Raw genomic sequence first — 20,728 nt, forward strand, 5'->3', positions numbered from 1 at the left:
AATTAAGATAGCGACAAAAATCAAAAGGTGTTTTACTCGTTATTTGAAGATCTGAATTTACTCTCAAGGTGAATTATATTTTCTGCGGTGGAGCGTTACCACGAAAAATTCAACATCCACGCTCTACTGAAGTTAAAACATAGTTCGACTTATATCCACCCCCAGAGCCGAATTTAGACTTGCTGAGGCCGTGAGCTGTACAAAACCCAGAGGCCCCCTACTGTTTTAAATTACATCAGCTGGTCTCAGAAAAATTTAAAATATATACGCCTTTTTAATATATGAAAATATATTGTCTTTTAATTTTTATTAAGAAAGATACCCTTTGAAGTTAGCCGACATTTTAAAAACTCTCAAATAAATGCTTTTGAAAAAAAAGACAAGATATCTCAGTCACACTTACAATGCGCCAAAATTATTTTAATGTTATACTTTGTATATTTAAAATTATTTAGAAATTACCATAGTGATATGTCTGACTTCATCTGAGTGATTTTTCTACGAGATGCTTTTTTATCAATTTTTATATTTTTTTGTGTTTTCATTTGAGGCCCCGGCAGATTGCGAGGCCCTAAGCTTTAGCTTTTTCAGCTTATACGTAAATCCGGCACTGTCCACCCCTGTTCATCTTACGAATAATTTGAGTAATGTGTTCGATTCAGCTTCAACTGTCGAGGAAAATATCGTTTAACTGTTATCACTGTGTCAAACAGAGGAGATACGATGGTTTAAATTTCGCTACGAACGTGAAACGGTCTTTTTAAATAATTTATTCGTTTACAAAATATTAAGGTAACTTTGAATTTTTCTAACGGACTGCGTACATTTTTGTATTAAAATTGAGAGAAACAGTGAATTTACTATAAGAAAACGGTGAAATAAGAGTAATTTATATCAAATTAGAGATTATTTGAATTTTCTATAAATTATAGGATTACTAAAAAGAAAAATTAAAACGAAACTATAGAATGATAAAAAGGTGAACACAATTTTCCTTCTTAATTAAGAGATGAAACATGCACAGGTGTATAGAAGTAAACCATGTGAGACCATGAACAACGTCTTTGCTTGACAAATGAAGCTTAATACTTACAAAACATTCACAAGTTCCGCGACTCACCTTGCGTTCACCTGCAATTACTCTGTTTGCCTTATTCACTTTTCTTGTACTCTGCAAACTTTGTCCACACTTTCCCTATTACCAACCACTCGGAATATCAATCAACCTCTTTGATACTTCCAATTATCGATACTGAATCGCCAAAGAATGGTTCACCGATGAAAACTAAGCTCAAAGTAGCATCAGTACGCTTATCACACCAAGAGCCCATAAATTTTACCATTGTCATTTATATTCGAGGTGGCAATATCTATCAAAGGAGAGAAAAGCGGGAGAGAGAGAGAGGAGAGAGAAAGGGGAAGATAGAGGAAGAAAGAAAGGGGAAGATAGAGGAAGAAAGAGAGAGAAGAGAGAAAAGGGAAGATAGAGGAAGAAAGAGAGAGGCGAAAATGCAAAAGAGAAGGAAAATGCACAATTGGTTTCGAGGATTCATCGTGAATCGACCAAGGTCAGGGTTCATCGGCGTAGATCGTCCCGCTGGCTGTCTCGTTTCCCGGGGTCGAGGCTGCCAATCGTTAATCAACGGCTCGTTATCCGATGCTCGATCGTGGAAGACACAAGTAGCCGTACTCCTATAACCGAACTGGGACACCGAGAAGAGAGCTGCGGACGTTAATTACTCTCGATCGTCGATTATCGTAAATCGTGTCGCTCGGTGGGCTCTCTTTAATGAGATACACCGATGGAGATACACCGCGTCTCTCAAGGGTATCTGTATCTAAGTCGGCCTCTTGATGAAAGTGAGAAGACAGTTCGAGCTCTTCAAAGGCCTGTGCAAATAAATCCTTAAAGCGAAACATCTTCTTCTTCTTTTTTTTTTTCGATGTTTCTATCGATACCAGAAGCTGTTCCATTGATACGTTGTTTAGGGAAATCTGGCGAGCGATGCTAAACTGTACTGCGCCGACACGATCGCATATCTTTAACCAGGATGGTACCGGTTTCTTAATGAGAAGACGCAATAGGATAATACTTTCCCGTTTAACAAGATTTAAACGTTTGACGTGGCTGAAGGAATGCCTGAAAATTAATGAAACGAAATGCCGTTCCCCGCGGAATTGTCCGAATCCTCCTGTTTCCTCACGAACACGAACTGGTCTTTTTTCTTTTTCTTCTTCTTTTTAATTCGTACAGAGCGGTGTTGCACAGTCGAAAACCACGAGCTATCGAGAAATTTGCATTCCGACGACTAAACCTTCTTTGACTTCTTTAATCTTCTAACGGCTATCCTGGATTTATGTTGTACTACCGGTTTCGATAGTTGATCCGTTGACTTCGATCCTCTAATGGATGCGACGAATTTCGAAAAGATAGATTTATACCAGAAGTCCTCTCGTTTGTGGCATAGAAATCGTCTGTTTAACCGAATACCACCCGTATGATTGCCTAATATCGAGTATTAGAACTGTTTAACGCTGAATTTATACGATAGATCGAAAAACACTGTACGAACAAAATGGAGGATAACCGAGAGCTTCCGTGAGTGGGAAGAAATTTCTCTCAAGGTCCATTAGTAAGAGTATAAAGTTCTAAATTTGCAAATATAAGAATATATCGATTTATACATTCTCCGCAAAGAGATAACCTGAAAATAGTAGCTGATTTCTAGCTAATTTAAATAACACGCTCGCCTACATAATTCACCGATCTACGATCTATGAAACACTCTGAGCGGAGTAGCACAGCTACGTACAACGTGAACCTTTAGGAAGTTCAAGATTAGCTCGGTCACGTTTAGTAGGGCATCATTGTTCTTTATAGAGAAAGCCAAAGGGAGAGTGTCGTAGATCTGTCTGTTTTACCTCGATCGGGTACGCACGTTCCTGTAAGTATCTATATATACAGGGTGTCCGAATTGTTTCCGATCAAACTTTGCCAGTGCATTCTATGGGTGCAGGCAAGAGAAAAATGTTATATGAACATAGGTCGTTTGAAGCTTTATTAAAGTGCTGTAACAATAATACGAAATATATACGGTAACGGGTGTGCGGTTATTATGATACAAAATAGCAATAGATCATGTGTACATCTAGCCTGTTTATGCGATATAGAGTGCAACTTTCGCCAGCGCCATTTTTCTCTTGTACCAGTTCGTTACCATTTCTTTCATATTTCCTATTTTTGTTATAACTTCTTAACGAAGCTTCAAACGACCTACGTTTACATAACATTTTTCTCATACCCATGCCCATAGAACATACTGGCAAAGTTTGATCGGAAACAATTCCGACACCCTGTATATATATTGCATACGAAGAACACAATTGTGCACCAAAAGAGAAAATGCCACGAACTCGTCGCGCATATTTAGCGATCCGAGGTCCCGACCCCGATCGTCTAGATTTACCTGAGCGTTCTACTAATTGCTCGATTCGCTTTACGGTAGCTGTGCACCGCGCTCGCAGAAGTAGAACTCTCTTATAGGTAATCTCGCGTGCTGCGCGTTTATGTATAGCATTGCCGAAGAAAAGTGGAAAGTTTGTATTGGATCACCTCTGAATGTTCCCGCGGTTTTAAGCCTTTCATTTTGAAGAAAAGGAAACACCTCCATTGAAATTAAACGTTTCTTCTTCTCTCAGAAATTCGGATTTCTATGTATACGGAATTAACGCTGTTGTAATACGTCAAGAAAAGTGTGTCGAACATTATGGAAATTATTTCAAATAAAAATGTTCAATTTCAACGGAGTTAGGTTCTTTTAAATCACGGGAACTTTCAGGATGACTTTAAATCTTCGTAACTTCTTCAAGTTCCCATATTTAGCGATAATTCTTGTCGTATATTTTTCTCTGCATGCTTCAATCTGTTTGTAAGAGAAGACAAGATACCACAAGTGCCCTCTAAATTCGAATAGCAGAAGAGAACAGAAACGAAGGGATATCTCTCGGCTGTTAAATACAGTTTTACATTTATCCACTCGTATCCTCTGAAAAATCCGAAAGAGGTAATGCATTATGACTAATACACGTAAGAGCATTTCTAGTGGTCGTGAAAGTGCATTCGGTTGGCTTGCGGTCGATTAAGGCTTCCCAACGAGAAGCCATTCTTACGGGCTACACGAATCACGAACCTTCAGGAACGTAAATTGCCGCTCGTGTTCCTAATGGTTTCACTCTTCGCTCCTCGTAATGGAAACCTCGTCGGCGACTTAATACGTCCGCTTACTTAATAAATGTAATCATTCGTGACGAATGTTGGTAAAGTGGAAGACCATTAAATAATTCAATTACGCTTACCTTCCTGTATACTCGCTATTCTCTTCCTCTGTCCACCTTCTTCCTGTACTCTCGTTAAATCAACACCGCCGATGCACACGCTTTTCAACTCTCGTCCGGTTCACTATCTTAACGTGTGCAACGGATCCGAATGTTCTAAGACCGGTTTCACGAGAGATTATCGGGATACGTTTCGTGGATAAAATTTCGCGGAGAATCCGAATTGAAATTTCGTGAACAGGAGATTAACATTTTAACGAACCGTTTGTCCCACTCGGCGACCAGTAGGGCGACTATTAATTACAAAGTGAACGAACTGTTTCACCACGAGCTCTGCAACAAGGTACGCGAGGAATTCGCCGAAATCTAAGGACGATCGTTATAATTGTAAATCGGAACGACATTTCTACGAGCGACATATTAACATACGAGACAGATAAAACGAACGATTAACACTTTTATCGAGACCACCCGAAACGTTCTCGTACAGTTTCATTTATGAACATACGTATCTTTAGAGGCATGTTAATGTATCAAGTTCGTAAAGGAATTCATAAGTTTTTTTACCTCGGATGAATCTTTCATTACAAAATACCGGCACGTAGACTGTCTGCGTGTTTCTCGATCAAAGGAAGCGCTGTCCCATTCAGCTTTCGTGCGGAGCATCCCGAGTGTTCGAATCAGCCATATAATTGCGCCGCGTTCAGATAACCGCGGGCGATACGAAGCGGAAATGGGGCGAAAAATTGCAAGCTATCCCTTGCATACGCACGCAAATGATCAGTTGCTGAAAACGTGAACTTCCAAACTGGGGAAACGCTTAAATTTGTCCTACATAACAACAATGTACCGCGGATGTTCCGCAAATTACGAAGAACCGAGCCACTCGGAAACCAAAATGATTAACTCCACTTTTTATAATTCTTCCGATTTTAGTATCAAAGTACATGCTTAATTCTTCATAAATAAAAGAAATTTAATCAATTTTGTTACATCGAGTTAGTCACTTTGGCTTCTTAGTGGCTCAACTTACAAGGGAACATGCTGAAGTTAAGATCACCGATTTTCATGAAATTTTGATATACAGTAGATTCTCAAAAAAATATCGTTGCGACACGTATCGTTAATAGTGAAGGGGTGAAAATCCGCCCTAAGGGAGTGGAATCGCGTATGATTCAAATTGCTAGACATGTATACTAATTCCATCTATTTTTCTGCCTTTTCAGAATGCAACGTTGCTGGTTTCGTAAGCAACACGGGCCAAGTCGAGAGGGTACCATATGTGTTTCTACCTCAACGCGGTCAGATAATTTATCCTCATGCGGAGATCCGTTTTGAAGGTGAGTTATGTAAATCGAACAGATACACTAAAATAGGTACAGTTTGGGAATTTTTTTCGTACGTAACTACTAAATGAAATGTTTCAATTTTTTTAGGAGATATAACTGCAACTTTCACCTTTCTCTCCAATTTTTTCGAAGCAGAAATGTTACAAAATGGCGAAGTTATTGCGAAACTTCTTCTGGTAGAACGTCGACTACTGGCTGCCATAGCTGGCAGGGATTGAAACGTCTAGAATAAAAGATTCTTTCTGAATGAAAATGCGTTATCTACAATGTAGCGTAAGATTTTTCAAAAATCCTGTATATTAGAGAAATGGTGGCGGTTTGAAGAGGAAAAACCTCTTTTTACCAAGAAGAATCAACCTTAAACATTTCTGAAAAATTAAATAATTGACATATCGAAAAAATTGTGTGCTACATTGTAGGTAATGCTTTTTTATTTATAAATCTAAAAGAATTTTTCATTTTATAGTTTTAATCCTTGCCGGTGATGGCGGCCAGCAATCGACGCGATCTTCTAACAGAAGAAGTTCCGCAATAACTCCGCCATTTTCTAATATTTCTACTTTTCAAAAATTTCAGAAGAAAAGCCGAAAGTTACATTTGTATCTTCTGATAAAAATTGAAACTTTTCATTTAGTATTTACCTATGAAAAAAATTGCCAAACTTGACCTATTTCTGTGTCGGTGTGGCCCCTTAAATTAAAGAGAAAAATTGCGAGATCCTGCGAGGTCCAAATAAGACTGAAAGAATTGTTTTCACTTGGTATATAAAGGTGTAACGACTCCAGTGTGCGGTATTACCGGAGCGCAACAATTAGGACGAGCAGGATGGTCCGAGTTGAGGAACCTCTCAGACACGGAGCCACCCTTCAGGCTGTTTCGTGACGAAGGCAGAACATTTCTACAGGTTGGTGATGTTTGACTGATACAGAATAAGTTATTACGCTGTCAGTCGATGGAACGTCATAATATGGCATATAAACACTTCCCGTGAAACATGTTCGAGATTCGTGCACAAAGAGATTCGTTGGAATTTTTCTGAAAGCTCGATTCCACGAATTTGGAAATTGAGTAATTGTAAATCTCCTTTATCGCAAATTTACGAACTACCTCGAATTCCGGTGGTATTATTTGAGGCTTCCGGGTGTAAGCCATGCCCAAAAGAAATTATACTCCGACGTTTCGCCAGCACTGCAGCTAGCTTTATCGGGGTCTGGAGACGCACTGATATTGGTGTGAGTCAGGGTGTCCTACAAGTACCTATGTTCATTTAAATCAATTAAAAATCAATTAAAACGGGAGGATGGTGCTCCAGATAGGGTTAAGTTGTGTCTCTATTGATGTTATTCGGGTTTTTCATCATTTCTAAGGAGTCCCTATATTTGCTTGGGAAATATCCTTTTATTTTATCGAACAAAGTCTTGTGCCCGGTTTCTAAATGATGTTCCGTTATTGCTGATTAGGGTACATACTAGGGTACATACAATCAGCAATTGGACACGGCTTAAACCCGGCGCAGCAATGACGCAGACCTAGGCGTAGGACCATCTATACTGACACTTGTAGAATCCAAACTGACTGACACTTGTAGAGAATTTGCTGTATTCAGCTACTCTATGGACTGAATAGGCTATGTCTTTATTTCTGCGATCTTTTCTCTTTATCTACCGCATAAAAAGAGACTGGACTGTATTAAGAACATGGTTTTTTAATTCCCCAATACACGTTACAAGTGTCCCGTGTACACACGTGTATACGTATCTTCAGCACACGTTCAAAGCCACGATCTCTAGTTTTGATTTCTCTGTAACTTTGAACATATCCTCTTTTACTCCTGCAATTTTCTTTCTTCTTCTTCTTTTTTTCCTGTCCTGATCCGACGAGTGGAAATAGAAACGATCGGGTGTTCCGTCTTAAGTACATAAGATCGCTTCACTCGTAACATTTTTTCCCTGCTTTACAACTGGATCGAAATTACTTCGCGGCAGCTTTCAGCTGGAAAAATATAGGCGCGTAAGACGACGGGAAGCATCGTAATCCTGTGTCGGTGGAGAACAGTTGATCGACCGGCAAATGAACGTCGTTCCTCGGTCAGTTCGAGGCAAATGAACGAAGGACAGCTCTGATACCTTATAAAAACTCTGATGTAGGGTTAATAAAGGAGATCGAGCGAAGGGAGCGGACAGCGTTCCTGAACGGAATGTGGACGCTGCGTTAAATTGTCGTGCACATGGGGAACATGAGGCGTGGACGCCGAAATACATGTTACTGTTATTGACGATCTGACGAAGATAAAAATCGACGTGCAAAAAAGGAAATTTCTCTTTGATACGCTTGGTTCTCTTTTTTTTTTCTTATTATTATTATCCAGCGATCTATAATATTAGGTCGTTCAGTAAGTTCGTTGACCGTTTATTGATGTGCCATTTAAATCAATATTTCCAACGTACCTTTTAAGTTACCCTTTCGTTCCATCTTTTTTCGTCAGAACCGTTATACCTTTGCTCTAAAATTCCTTCAGTTTTTCATTCAATTAGTTTAAACGTTATTTCTTATGGAATCGACATTGTGAAATTTGTTGCCCACTGAGAAATGTTGCAACGCACGAAACAGATGGTAATTTCATGGGTCAAATAAAATTTTCTAACCGAATTCATGTCATTTTCTTTTTTGCACCTTTCGTGTCACATGTGATCTGACATTATCGTCTCGAAAAATCAGCTGGTTTCGATTTAAGAATCCTGAACGTTTCACTGCTGTCACTTCTCTCATCTTTTCTAACTGAGCACAGTGTACACGTCTGAATGAATGGTATCGTTTCACGAAAGTAACTCGTTGTACAAAGCACGTCGCTTTAAAAATGAAATTCCCCAAGCTTCAATTGACAACCAATACTTATCGCAGCTTGAAGTTTAATCTGAGCTATTTTGCAACAGTGGATAGGTGAATCTGGATTGAGAGAAGCTGCAGAGGGCAGAGTGGTGACAGCGAAACTGGTCTGCAGAGACGCCTCGCCAAAATCGAAGCTTCCGAGTGTCTTTACCCCCTGTGTGGCATTCAGAGTAGCTGGTTCACCGTCAAAGAGCAGTCAGTGTCAATATTTCCAAGATTTTTCAAAAGATTCGCATCGTCGTTCGTTTCAAATCTTCCTCATGCTTCGTTCTTTCGCCTCAGACGTTCGAGAAGTGATGTTCTCTTCAACAACTCAACTATCTCAAGGGCTATCCACCACGGAGTACACAGCTATCGGCCTTTCATCTGTGATCCTGGCCCTGATCTACGTAGCCAGCGTGTCTTTGTATTTACATAGTAAGAAAGCCAAAAGGAAGATCGTCGAGGAACCGGAAATAAGCTTGACTCCTGGTCGAGAGATCAGTGGACTCGTGAAGAATAATCCATTGTTAGCTGCTTCGAGGCACTTCGAGAGCGACACTAACAGTGGTCTAACGGAGAGCGATTTTGGAGATGATTTGGCACCCAGTGACGGTGAACAAGGCTTCGAAACTGTGCGTACAATTGTCAAATGTATCGGGTGTAGAAATGAATTCTTTCCGACCGGATTCACGCAATTGATTCAAAGCCACCGAGCTTCGCAACCTGCCAGAAAAATGGCAAAAGGTCATCGACAATAATGGCAATTAGTTTTCATACTTTCTAAATAAAACATCGATCGTAACGAAAAGTCGGGAAGAATTGATTTCTACGCCTAATAAAGTGAAATAAAGAGAAAGAAAGGGATAAGTAAATCGAAATCATTCGAATGTACAAATTTTATGTTTCACCCAAAAATAGATAACTTCAGCTATTATTCATCCCCATTGTGTGTACATGGAACAATCGGAGATCTGTTTTGGATCAGGAACGATACTAGGCGAGAGATTACCCGAAGAAGATGTTCGAGTAGTGGAAACAGCGGATAATCCTCATCAGCAAGAAGTTCCCGTGCTACCTGGTGCTCAGAGAAGGAAACTATACTTCAATCCAGCCTATTTCGACCGACAGTTACTCCTCGTAAGATCTAATTGGAATATTAACAAACTAAAAAGAAACTTTCATTCCCTTCTAATCGAATATTTAGCTAGTTCATTGTATACTTTGACAGCCCGGCATTTTTCTAGGCGCCCCCTCCAGCAGCCATCGAATTCCTTCTCAAAATTCGGGAGGTCATCTCTATTGCCAAGCACAAGATGGCGGCGAAGAGATTCGTACCAACTCTCGTCGGTCAGTTCGCTGCATTTCTTCACTCGTTTAAAGGGGTATTCGGGTTCAGATTTCACGATTTCTTTTTCCTTTTTCGTCCTTCAGCTGCGTCCAATCAGTGATAAAGACTTGAAATGTTGGCAACATTCGTACGAACATCCTTGCTGACTTGTCCCAAGGCTGGCGGCTTTCCTATTGGCCAGAAAAAATCGAACCAAAGATTTTTTTCATCCGTAAAAGTGTCGCTATTGTCTCGATCGCGATGATAAATTTGAAAAAATTTTCTACAAAATAGCAAGGAGTTAAAGTCAGAAACACGTTTTTTCCTGCGGTTTTCGTAAGTTCCAGGTGCCAAGAAAAGCAAAGTTTTGAAAATATTGTGCCAATTTTGGTTAGTACAATAGCGATAGATGTTCTGAGTACACAGTATAAAGAGGAAAGCATTCGATCGAATAATTTCCAAGAAAACCGGGGGAGAGTGTTGGAAAACTTTGTTTCGAGACAACCGCGTTTAAAGATTTTCGAAGATCTGCATCAGACATGGTCTTGAGCCAATCAAACCCTCGTAGCTCTTACATATTCTCCAGGCTATAAAGAGTGCAAAAATGGGGGAAAAATGTCCGAAAACCAGAATACCCCGTTAAAGGAAAAAATGAAAAAGGATATTGAATTCATTTAAAGAACTTCTGCTTGTTTGATCCATTCAGGCATTCCGGAGGAGGAGAACAACTCGGAACACTGCGACTCCACAGGCAAGAACCATCACCAGTCCGCTTCGAACTCTGTCCAAGGATCCATGACAAAGTCACGGAAGTCACAAAGATGCACCGGGTGCCCAGGTTGCACGGACTCTTTCAGAAACACTCCGTCGCTTCCGGAAACCGAACAGCAAAGTCCTGGTGAGAGTAAGGTGAGAGCTTGGCTGGAAGACGTCAGATCTGCACCTCAACGACGCTGGAAAGACGCTGAGGAGGCTCGAAGGACCCTTCAAGAGAACACAAGGACCTTCAACAAGAATCTGGAATACTTGAAAGAATTAGCTAAGCGAGATTTTGACAAGGAGATGAAGGGTTTGGCTGGAAGAACGCTTGCTTCGTGGAAAGACAATCCTCCTATGTTGAAGACGTTCCAGAACATGGCTAGAAGCGAGATCCTTGAGACAGACGATAGGCATAGTATATCGAAACGTTCGACAAAGTCCATGTTTGAGGAGACGAATTATTATTCTCTGAGAAATGCAGACTCTGCGGCTAGGTCTAACGGCGACGAAGTGATCAACGCTAAAGTAAGGAAAGCTATTGAAAATTCGTTTATCAAACAGATGGAAGAGAATGCTACGATAGAGACAGAAGTAGTGGAGAAAATAGATGAAACACTGGAAGACGAAGAAGTGCCTGAAGAAGAGGACAGCAAGGAAGAAGAGAAGGCAGAGGTAGATGGGAATTCGTTCACGCGAAAGAAGGCGAATATGTTAAGTGGAAATTCGGCAACGACGGAGAAAGAGTTGCCGGATATGATCAATGAGCTTCCCAACTCAAAGAATACGGCAAAACGTATCATGGATGCTGTGATTCGCGAGATGGTCGACGCAAAAGTGTTGGAACATCATTCCAGGTCAGGAAACGTTACAGATTACGAGGTGGACAGTTTGGAGCGTTCTAAGAATAGCAGGAAATCTTCCACCTCGCCAGAATCTACCGATCAATCTAGTCCAGCTTTGTCTACAGCACTGCCCATGGACGAAGAATTGACTATGCAGAACGCAGTGATCAATACTAGAACCAGAGAGATGATCATGTCGAATAAATTGAACAAAGACGTTATAGAGAGGAACTACTACAACAGTCTACCCGAGTTAATTTCTTCGCAAAGGTCTGAGAGTTATTCGTTAGTTAGCGAGGTCTATGTGAACGATGGCTACGATAGTCCAGCCTGTAGCGACGACTCTGGCCCGGAGATTCAATACGAGCCAGAAAATCCAGGACATTTGACCATCAAAGTTCAAGATTCTCCGGAGAACTATGTGAAACAAGATGAGTCTGAATACGAACCCGACACGCTAGATAGGAAACCGATGAAATTGAAAATCAACGACGACGTGAATTACGAAAAAGAAATTCCTGACGAGGTCTACGTTGATTCTCTCGAGAGGCCGGTTCAAATTCTCCTCAAGAGTAAGGGTAGCTTTCGAGATCAAGACTCTGCAAAGAACGGTTCTTGCTTGCAGCGTGGTTACGGCAGCCTTCGAGAAATTTACGAAGCCAGACTGAAATCGAACTCCAGAGATTTATTCAACAGCACCAAGTCGTTAAACGGCCATTCGGATGATTCCACGTCCTGGAAGAAGTGCAAGTATCTAACACCGGAGATGAGGCAATTGAAGAGGCAACGACAACCGAGTAACCAACCAGACGTGGTGCCACTACCACCTACAGAGGACATATATCAGCACCCAAAGCCTCCTCGGCGAGTAAAGGATCTGAAGTTATCGTCGAACTGCTCTTTGTCAAAAAACGGCTGGGACAGGAGTCCTGCCGAAGCGGGTGACCCTACGACCAGCAACGGTGCTCCTGTCCCCAGCAACCACTCAAACGTAGGGACCTCTGATTGTACTTGCAAGCCTCAGTTGCAAGCTGAACGGTTGATAACAAAATGTAGACATCAGTTAGAAAGTCAAATGAAAAGTAACTCCTCGAGAGGGAAATTGAAGAGCAATCTTTCCGCGTCCTGGGGCAATTCTCGTAATCAGAAGGAGAAAAGGAAATCTCTGGATCAGTGTCATAGGCAGGACTGTGAGAGAAGGCACAGCGAATCTGAGATTTGCAAGAAACACTTGATGATGAGAGCTAGCAGAAGCTACGAATCCACGAGTAATTCAGGAAACCATTTCGCCGGTTACCAACTGCCACGAATGAAGGTGGAAGACAGTGGTTACTTAAGTAGTACAGATAGCAACGGTTCTCATAAGCAATTATTGAAACACGAGGTGAGCAGCGTGTCGGAGACAGATGAGACTGAGTCTGTCTGTGACGGGGCCAGTGAAAGTGGCGCTGAAAGTGTTGGAACGGACAGCGTGTTCTTTGGTAACTTTCGTAAACTCTCGGAGATGTCTGGCTTCTCGAAGAGTATAGATTCGGGTGTTGAAATTGTGGTAAAGAATACATATCTTCAGCCATTTTGTAGTAGGAGTGAGAATGGGATCTTAGACAGGGCGAATTTCAGCACGAGCGACAGCGAGACTGAAAGTTTCATCACGGTTCTTCCACCTTGCGGAAGTAGGGAAGCAATTTGATCTTCTAACTCGCGGAGAATTCGAATGGATTAGTAAGATTATTGTGCCTATCTAGAGGTTGCAATTGACAATTGTGATGGTAATTGTAGGTATTTTCGTTTCTTTTCTTCTTAAGAGTTTTATATACTAGCGAAATGAAATCTACATAGAGGGGATATTTATAGGGGTAGAGAAATATTTTGAGAATGTATAATGACGTTTTGTTTGCGCGGAGCCTTTGTTCCCGTGTGAGTTGAGGTTGCAAATTGATCGAGATGTGGGACGCGGTTGCAGGAAAAGAATCTTTTATATCGTTGAACGGTGACTTTTAAGTAGCAAGATACTTTTATTTCACTGTTCATCTTTGAAACTTGAATGCACACATTGTTGCAGTCTCTATTCTCGAATGCAACATCGATGGAAGCACTATTTCGAATGCAAAACATTGTTGTACGCGTTACTTTTGAACGCAACATTGCTTCAAGCGTTATATTTGAACGCAAACATTGTTGGAATCTCTATTTCTGATTGCAACATTATTAGAAGCGTTATTTCGAACGCAAACATTATTACAAGCACTATGCTTGAATGTAAAATTGTTACAAGTGCCGTTCTCGCTTGCAACATCGTTAACTCGCATTATTATCGAATGCACATTGTGGCAAACGTGTTATCGGGTTTGCAGCTTTGTTGTCGCGAATCGTTCTCGAAAATTGCACATTGTTGCGCGACGCGCCGTGTTCTAACGTCGTGCCTTGTTCGAGAACGATTCGCTGCGACAAAGTTGCACGCGCGATCTCTCCTTTGCAACTTTGTGTCGCGGGCGCGATTCGCGAAAAATTTGGATTACATTTACGTATTTACTTATTACTTATTATCATTTATTAAGTAAGCAAACATGCTCAAAATTATATCGTGTTTGGTATCATTTTAATCAGAAAAATGTGACAAATATGTTGGTAAAAATTTCATTCGTTACAAATCAAAAATAGGAAAGTTTGATTTTTTAGTTAAAGGTCTCAGTTTATTCGTTTGTCCTCAACTGCTTTAATACAGAAAACGTTCCAGAAAAGATATTCAAGATTTTCAGAGATAAAATTATGCATTGCAGCTATAAACTTAGTGAAAGGTGAGCGGGAAGCAATCCGAAAAAAGAACGATTTTTAACGCATAGAGTGTTTCATGTATAGGAAAAGAAATAGAATTTGAAGAATTACAAAACGGTACGGAAGAAAATCAGAATAGATCTTCAAATTCTTTATGTGGTCGTAAGAAACATTCTTTTAACGATAGCAGCAATAAGACCAAAAAGAGAACAATACAAAAGTAAATAGAGAATTAATTATATCACCGTGTAAAAAAAACGCGCGAAGCGAGGTTACTCTTATTTTGAACGATGTATAGACATGCTACAGTATTAAATACGTTTTGGAACGAGTCAAAATCAAAATTAAATCGCCATCGAGATCTAGATAGAGGATTTTACACGTGGTAATATGTATATTCACGTACGATAAATGTATTTAATTTTGTTCAATTTACGGCCAGTGCGTTAGTTGTTCATATTACTTCTTTTTCTATTTTCTCGTTTCCATTTTTCTTTCTTAGAAGACAAATCGTAGGTAGGAAATTCTTTATTACTCTATTACCGAACTCATTTTCTCGACGAATAGAATAATTTGTTTTTTTTTATTTACTTAATCGATTATACGTGTGGAACGCAACGCGTCTAGAAGTTCGCCAAGCGGGTAAATGTACTTATTTTAATCGTTAATATCGAGTCGGAGAAAGTAATCTATCTTGCATTTACTATTTTAGTGTACTAGTTATCCCAAGTTTTAATATAATGCAGAACTATAAATAGAATTTTAATATATTTATATTATCCCAGACAGCACACGACGTCTTAGAGATGTCCATTTTGCGTTCCGTTTTGGACAAAAGATATCGAAGAAGCGCATAGTGGTTCACAGCGCTACGTTTCAAAGACATTTCAATTTGTAACAGTAGACGCCGTTCAAACGTCATTTGGACATCTTCAGGCTTTCACTAGATGTCTTTAAAACGTTCACAAGACGTCTGTGTGCTATCTGCGATGCGTTACGACAAGGTCTACTAAATTTAAGAGAAACATTTGTTCAATTATTTACCTTAAAATTTACTATTAACAAAAAAAATTTATCGCGGCGGACACGGGTGTTCAGAAATCACCATCGTAATTTTACTTAACTGATAAAATGGCCGGAAGTGCAATATTACCTGATAAAAGCATAATAGGTAACCGTTAAAAGGATTACCGACATTTTCCTTAGAATATTGTATAATTACCAGAAGTTAATTGCTAGTCGATGTGATAATAATTTCCTAAAGAAAGAGAAGAAAATTTTTATATTAAACAGTAAATAAGAAAAATTATCGAATAACAGATTCAATCATATAGTTATCCAATTTTAAATTTAGTGTGTGTGTGTTTTTTTTTATCTATGTTATCGATACACTTGTTATTGTTGTTTTTCCTGTTAGTCATTGAACAAAAGAGATTATTACAGCACATTTCGTATATTCATCGAATAGAGGCATCGACGGCTCATTGATGTTTCATCACATAACCTTATTTAATTGTAATTTTATAATTGTTGTCTTTGTTGTTGCAAAGTATTACGTTTTATTTAATAGAGACATGTATCACAGGATAGTGTTAATTGTATTTGTTACTAGCGAAAAATAGATTTATAAACATTTTCTATATATTAATTTATAGTACGATATATCCTAATATATTCTTCCGTTAATTTATTATACAGTTCTATAGATATGTGTACGAGGATAAAGAACAATTATTTAAAAACCAGAACCTATATATATAGTAATAATCATTACATTCCGAAGCTGAAAATTTCTATAAAAAATCCTCGCATCTGTTGTAATAAAATGGTCCTTTTTGTATGAGAAGCGCACGCTTCAATGTACCTGCCAAATGTATATATATATAAGATAGATTTTAATATATTGAATGTGTGTAACGTTATAATATAAACAACGCTAATGTATTTTATACAAAGTCGAGAAAATTATGCACTCTATTGTTACGAATAAAATGATCACGTGGAAAAATTTATTTAACATAGAACGTCCATGTATAGAAATCGTGCAACGATTTAATACATTATACATATATGTATGTATGATACATATTGCATCGAATGTTTCCAACGACTACCTCCGATCCGCAGCTGAAAACTTGTTCCCTTGAAAATAAGCTGCGCACGATAGAAAATACGTAATTTCCAAAGTGAATGTACGTAAATCGGTTTCTATGACTGACATAAATAGAGAAATGTATAGATAAAGTAACAATCGGTACAGTATAATTCTAAATTAAAAGAATTAGCTTCGACAATCACAGATGATACTCTACTGTATTGACTGTTAAATTTACGTTGCATGCAGAATTCATAAAAATCTATGATACAAGCATGGAAATAGCGTAATTAATAATTGCAACGTAACGTGAATAGAATTTGGGATCGAGAATTAATATTTTCCTATTTTCTCCCATGAATTCGGGGAATATGGTGTTGGCAGGGTTTTAGAGCTTGTAATGGAAACAAAATACGTAAGTATTAAAAGCTGCGAAAGAACTATGTATTGGTATAAAATTTTATAAAATATAAATTTTATTAAACACTATATAATTGTAGATCTGTTGTTATACCGTGGAGGTTGCGCTGTGATCGTAAGTATGCACGCATAATGTAGTTCAACGATGAAATTTCTTTTACAGAGAATACGCGTTATCCCACGAAAATTGATTCGCTTCGCTTAAAAAAAAAATATAGCAAACTACGAATAATAAAGATTGAAATAAGTTTGAAAATTATATGTTCACATTAATTATACTTTTGGCACAATATTTTATACATATGCATTTAAGCATCATTAAAAGCAATTTATGTGAGCAGTGAAATAAGACAAAGATGTATTAAAATACAGATATAAGAGATATTTTAAATATGAATACATATTTATTTTACAGATTTTCTTAACTTTCCGTAGGTTTTAAATCATCATCAGTCATATCGTCAATACCTTCCGACGATTTGTGTAACAATTTTGCAACTAGAGCCATTAGTTTCCTTTGGAAAGATTGAACTTCTTCTAAATTCTCTTCATGATTAGCTGCACTTGCATGTTCCAGTTGAAACTCTACCATTTTCCATAAAATACTTCGAAACGTGAGTAGTATATGCGCGGTTCTGGAAAAAACGATGTATGAAATAAATATTTGAAATTATTCCACAAAGAATAAATATAAAAATACGTACTCTTTTTCACAAATCAAGGTTAAATTTTCTATATTCTCTATATCAAGACGAACTTTTTCTTCATTTGCTGATGTATCATCTTGCATCTACACAAAGAGTAATGATTGACATAGATATAATATTGATATTTAAGATAAAATAAGAAACATACTTTGTTACACAGAACATCACCACTACTGAATAATAGGACTGATAAGGGTGATATTATGCTTGTGTCAAGAACTAAAGTAGATTTCCTTTTAACAAACGACATTGTATATAGATATGTTAATATGTCACTTGGCCATCTTTGTCTGCCGTAATTTACACTACTGGATTTCAATTTAACATATTCGTTACTCCTAAAAGAAAATACAGAGTATGTAATTTTCAGTTCTTTCTTGTATGTTGTAATTAGATTACTTTCAAAAATATACCAACTCGGTATATAAACTGTTTTGATATTTTGTAAAGTATCCTTTTTCATATCCATAAGCATTTCTTTTTATCAAGTGGTTCGTAGCAGCAAATAAAACTGCTCGAATTAATTCATTATTCTTGGAATACATATTCATATATTCAACATTTAATGACGATGGAATTATACCACTTCTAAAAAGATCGTCCAGATGTAGCGTGTACAATTCTGCAAATAATTAAAAATTGTTTTCAGTATTGAATATCGTATATATTCAAGTATTCTTATCAGACTTACGTTTTAGGCTACTCAAATTTTTTAAACTGTTTTTAGGGACATTATAAAACAAGCTATTTTTATTATTAATTAATTCTTTAAAATATTTTAACTCAGCAATATGATCACTTGTCTTATGATGCTGCAGTTTGATGTCTTTATAAAGTACATTATGATTTCCATCTAATGAAACAGTATAATTTATCCAATCAGAAAACATACATGTTAGTGATAATATGGGATCTACACACCTACAAGAATAAAACCAAATCTATAACAGAAAGTACAAGCCCGAAAAGACATATAAGTAAAGGAAAAAAATATGTTGTCGCCTAATTATACGTTTGACGACATTTCTTTCTCTTTCCCATTTTACGTACTGAAAAATACCAGATAATATTACTGCTTTACTTAGTTTCGGAGTTAATGACATATGCTTAACACGCTTTCCCAAATTTGTTAAGTTTTCGTCCTTATCAAGAATGTTAAGCTTTTGTAAATTGTGAACAGCACAATTTATTACCGTATTATCGGGCACTTCAATCATTTCATTCATAAAATCTTTCGCTTTCTTCTTACTATGTATTTTACTAATAATAATTGTTTGTTCCAATGGAATTTTTAGTATATCTGGTTTCGGGAATTTTTCTAGCTCATTATATTCTTTTCGTGTAATTAAATGAAAACTTTCACCACATTTCACACGTCCAGCTCTTCCTTTCCTAAATATTAATACAAATGTGACCCAATTTCTTCTTCTTTCGAAATATGTACATGAAAATCTGTACGATAAGATTTACCTTTGCAAGATATTCGTTTGCGATATCCCTGTAATATTCACACTGGATAAAGATTTATTGTTATCCCATTGTATTTCTCTCTTAACGGCAGTATCTATAACATAACTTATATCTACAATAGTAATACCACTCTCAGCTATATCTGTAGCTAAAATAATTTTCGTAATGTTATTGGGGACTGGATCAAAAACCGCTTTTTGATTCTTATTTGTCACTTTGGAATGAAGAGGTAATATTAATAAATTATCCATTTCTGTACTTTGAAGCAACTTGTGCAGATAGCTAATTTCATGCCAACCTGGGAGAAAACATAAAATACCTCCAGGTGGTTTCGTTCTAATAATCCATTGTATTAGGTCTACTATTTTGTCAAAGGGAACGCCCATTTCCAAAAGATTGTTCTGATTTAAGGACTGCCTTTTAAATATATCGATATCGTCTATAAAGTGCATATTTACAGGATATGTTTTTCCAGGAACTTCACAAATTTCGCAAGAAAAATATTTTTTGAATAGTTCTGTATTTAAAGTTGCAGACATAATTATAAGCTTAATATGCGAATTATGTTTTAATACGTCTTTCAATAACTTTAGCGTCAGATCAGTCTGTATACTTCTTTCATGAACTTCATCTATAATTACATGTGTTACTCTCTTTAAAGTAGGATCAGATTCTAATCTTCGCAATAATATGCCCTGGGTGCAATATAATATTGAACGACCCATTTGTGGTAGTACTTTATCAAATCGTACGTGATAACCTACCACATCACCTGGCTTTTCACCTCTTTCATTTGCGACAGTATTAGCTAAAGATAGTGCTACAACTCTACGAGGTTCAGAGATAAGTATATTACATTCACTTCCCATACTTTCCTCTGCGTGTGCATCAATTATGTATTGTGGAACTTGAGTACTTTTACCACACCCAGTGTTTCCTTTAATCAACAAAATTTGATTATTTTGTAACTTATTAAGAATATCATACCTAAAAAACAATTTCTTTAAATAATACCATATACAAATATCATAGAGATGATAATCACGAAATTTCTTGAATAATAAATAATTTGATAATTTTTATATACATACTTATACTGCAAAATAGGCAAGTCCCTACATATTTTTCTTTGTCTGTAATGGTTTTTCATATTATGATTATATATGTTAATGTGATTTATGGAATTGGTATCTAATGAAATAGAGTCTTCCACATCTACCTTTAAATCATCTTCACTAACTTTAGTTACTATTTCCGAACTTATTTTCTGAAAATAATGACTGTACATAGTTACTTGAAATATTCATAAGTATTAAATACATACTTCTACTGCTTGTATATCTTACATTATTGAATACGTCAATTAGAAGTTGTATTTCATTTTTTAACTGTGATTCAAGGCTAATGTTAATGTATTGTTGAGATTCTAACAAATAATTTATATCTTGAGAAGTGTATAAAATGGGTTTAACACCCTTAATCCTCTTATTTTTAAACAACCAATCTAAGCACATTAATGCTGCATTATAGCTAGCTACTTTTTTATTGGGTCCTTTATAAGAAAAGGAAACAGTTTCAGGCCACGTAATATTAATAGTGCATTCTGTTCCTTTTTGGGGGGAATCTACTGTTACTGTTAATGATATACATTTTTTATTAAATTCTTTATGTACAATATCATATATCACATGAAGATTTTGTAATGGCTGTGGATATAGTTTCTCCAAGTCTAAAGTTTATGACAAAAATATTTATAAAAATTAACAATGTATAATATA

General features: G+C 37.3%; 2 protein-coding genes across 2 annotated transcripts in view; one reads left to right on the top strand and one right to left on the bottom strand.

Moving 5' to 3' along the window:
• Positions 1-13,173, top strand: part of LOC108580221 — a 143,428-nt gene extending 130,255 nt beyond the window's left edge. Inside the window, exons 7-13 of the mRNA XM_017943931.1 lie at positions 5,562-5,675; positions 6,455-6,588; positions 8,618-8,768; positions 8,856-9,187; positions 9,474-9,692; positions 9,800-9,902; positions 10,589-13,173. Of these exons, the coding sequence (XP_017799420.1) occupies positions 5,562-5,675; positions 6,455-6,588; positions 8,618-8,768; positions 8,856-9,187; positions 9,474-9,692; positions 9,800-9,902; positions 10,589-13,173 (3,638 nt within the window). The remainder of the gene's footprint in view (positions 1-5,561; positions 5,676-6,454; positions 6,589-8,617; positions 8,769-8,855; positions 9,188-9,473; positions 9,693-9,799; positions 9,903-10,588) is intronic.
• Positions 13,174-17,194: 4,021 nt separating this feature from the next.
• On the bottom strand, positions 17,195-20,167 carry LOC108580222 (putative ATP-dependent RNA helicase DHX30). The gene is made up of 9 exons (XM_017943932.1): positions 20,042-20,167; positions 18,951-19,937; positions 18,531-18,872; positions 18,402-18,421; positions 18,172-18,333; positions 17,898-18,102; positions 17,629-17,818; positions 17,478-17,563; positions 17,195-17,408 (listed from the first exon to the last, which is right to left on the bottom strand). The coding sequence occupies exons 1-9, from the start codon at positions 20,098-20,100 to the stop codon at positions 17,195-17,197; spliced, it is 2,265 nt and encodes a 754-aa protein (XP_017799421.1). The 5' UTR covers positions 20,101-20,167.
• Positions 20,168-20,728: the final 561 nt, after the last annotated feature.

This window comes from Habropoda laboriosa, unplaced genomic scaffold, assembly GCF_001263275.1.
Source record: "Habropoda laboriosa isolate 0110345459 unplaced genomic scaffold, ASM126327v1 scaffold9, whole genome shotgun sequence".
Taxonomy (NCBI): domain Eukaryota; kingdom Metazoa; phylum Arthropoda; class Insecta; order Hymenoptera; family Apidae; genus Habropoda; species Habropoda laboriosa.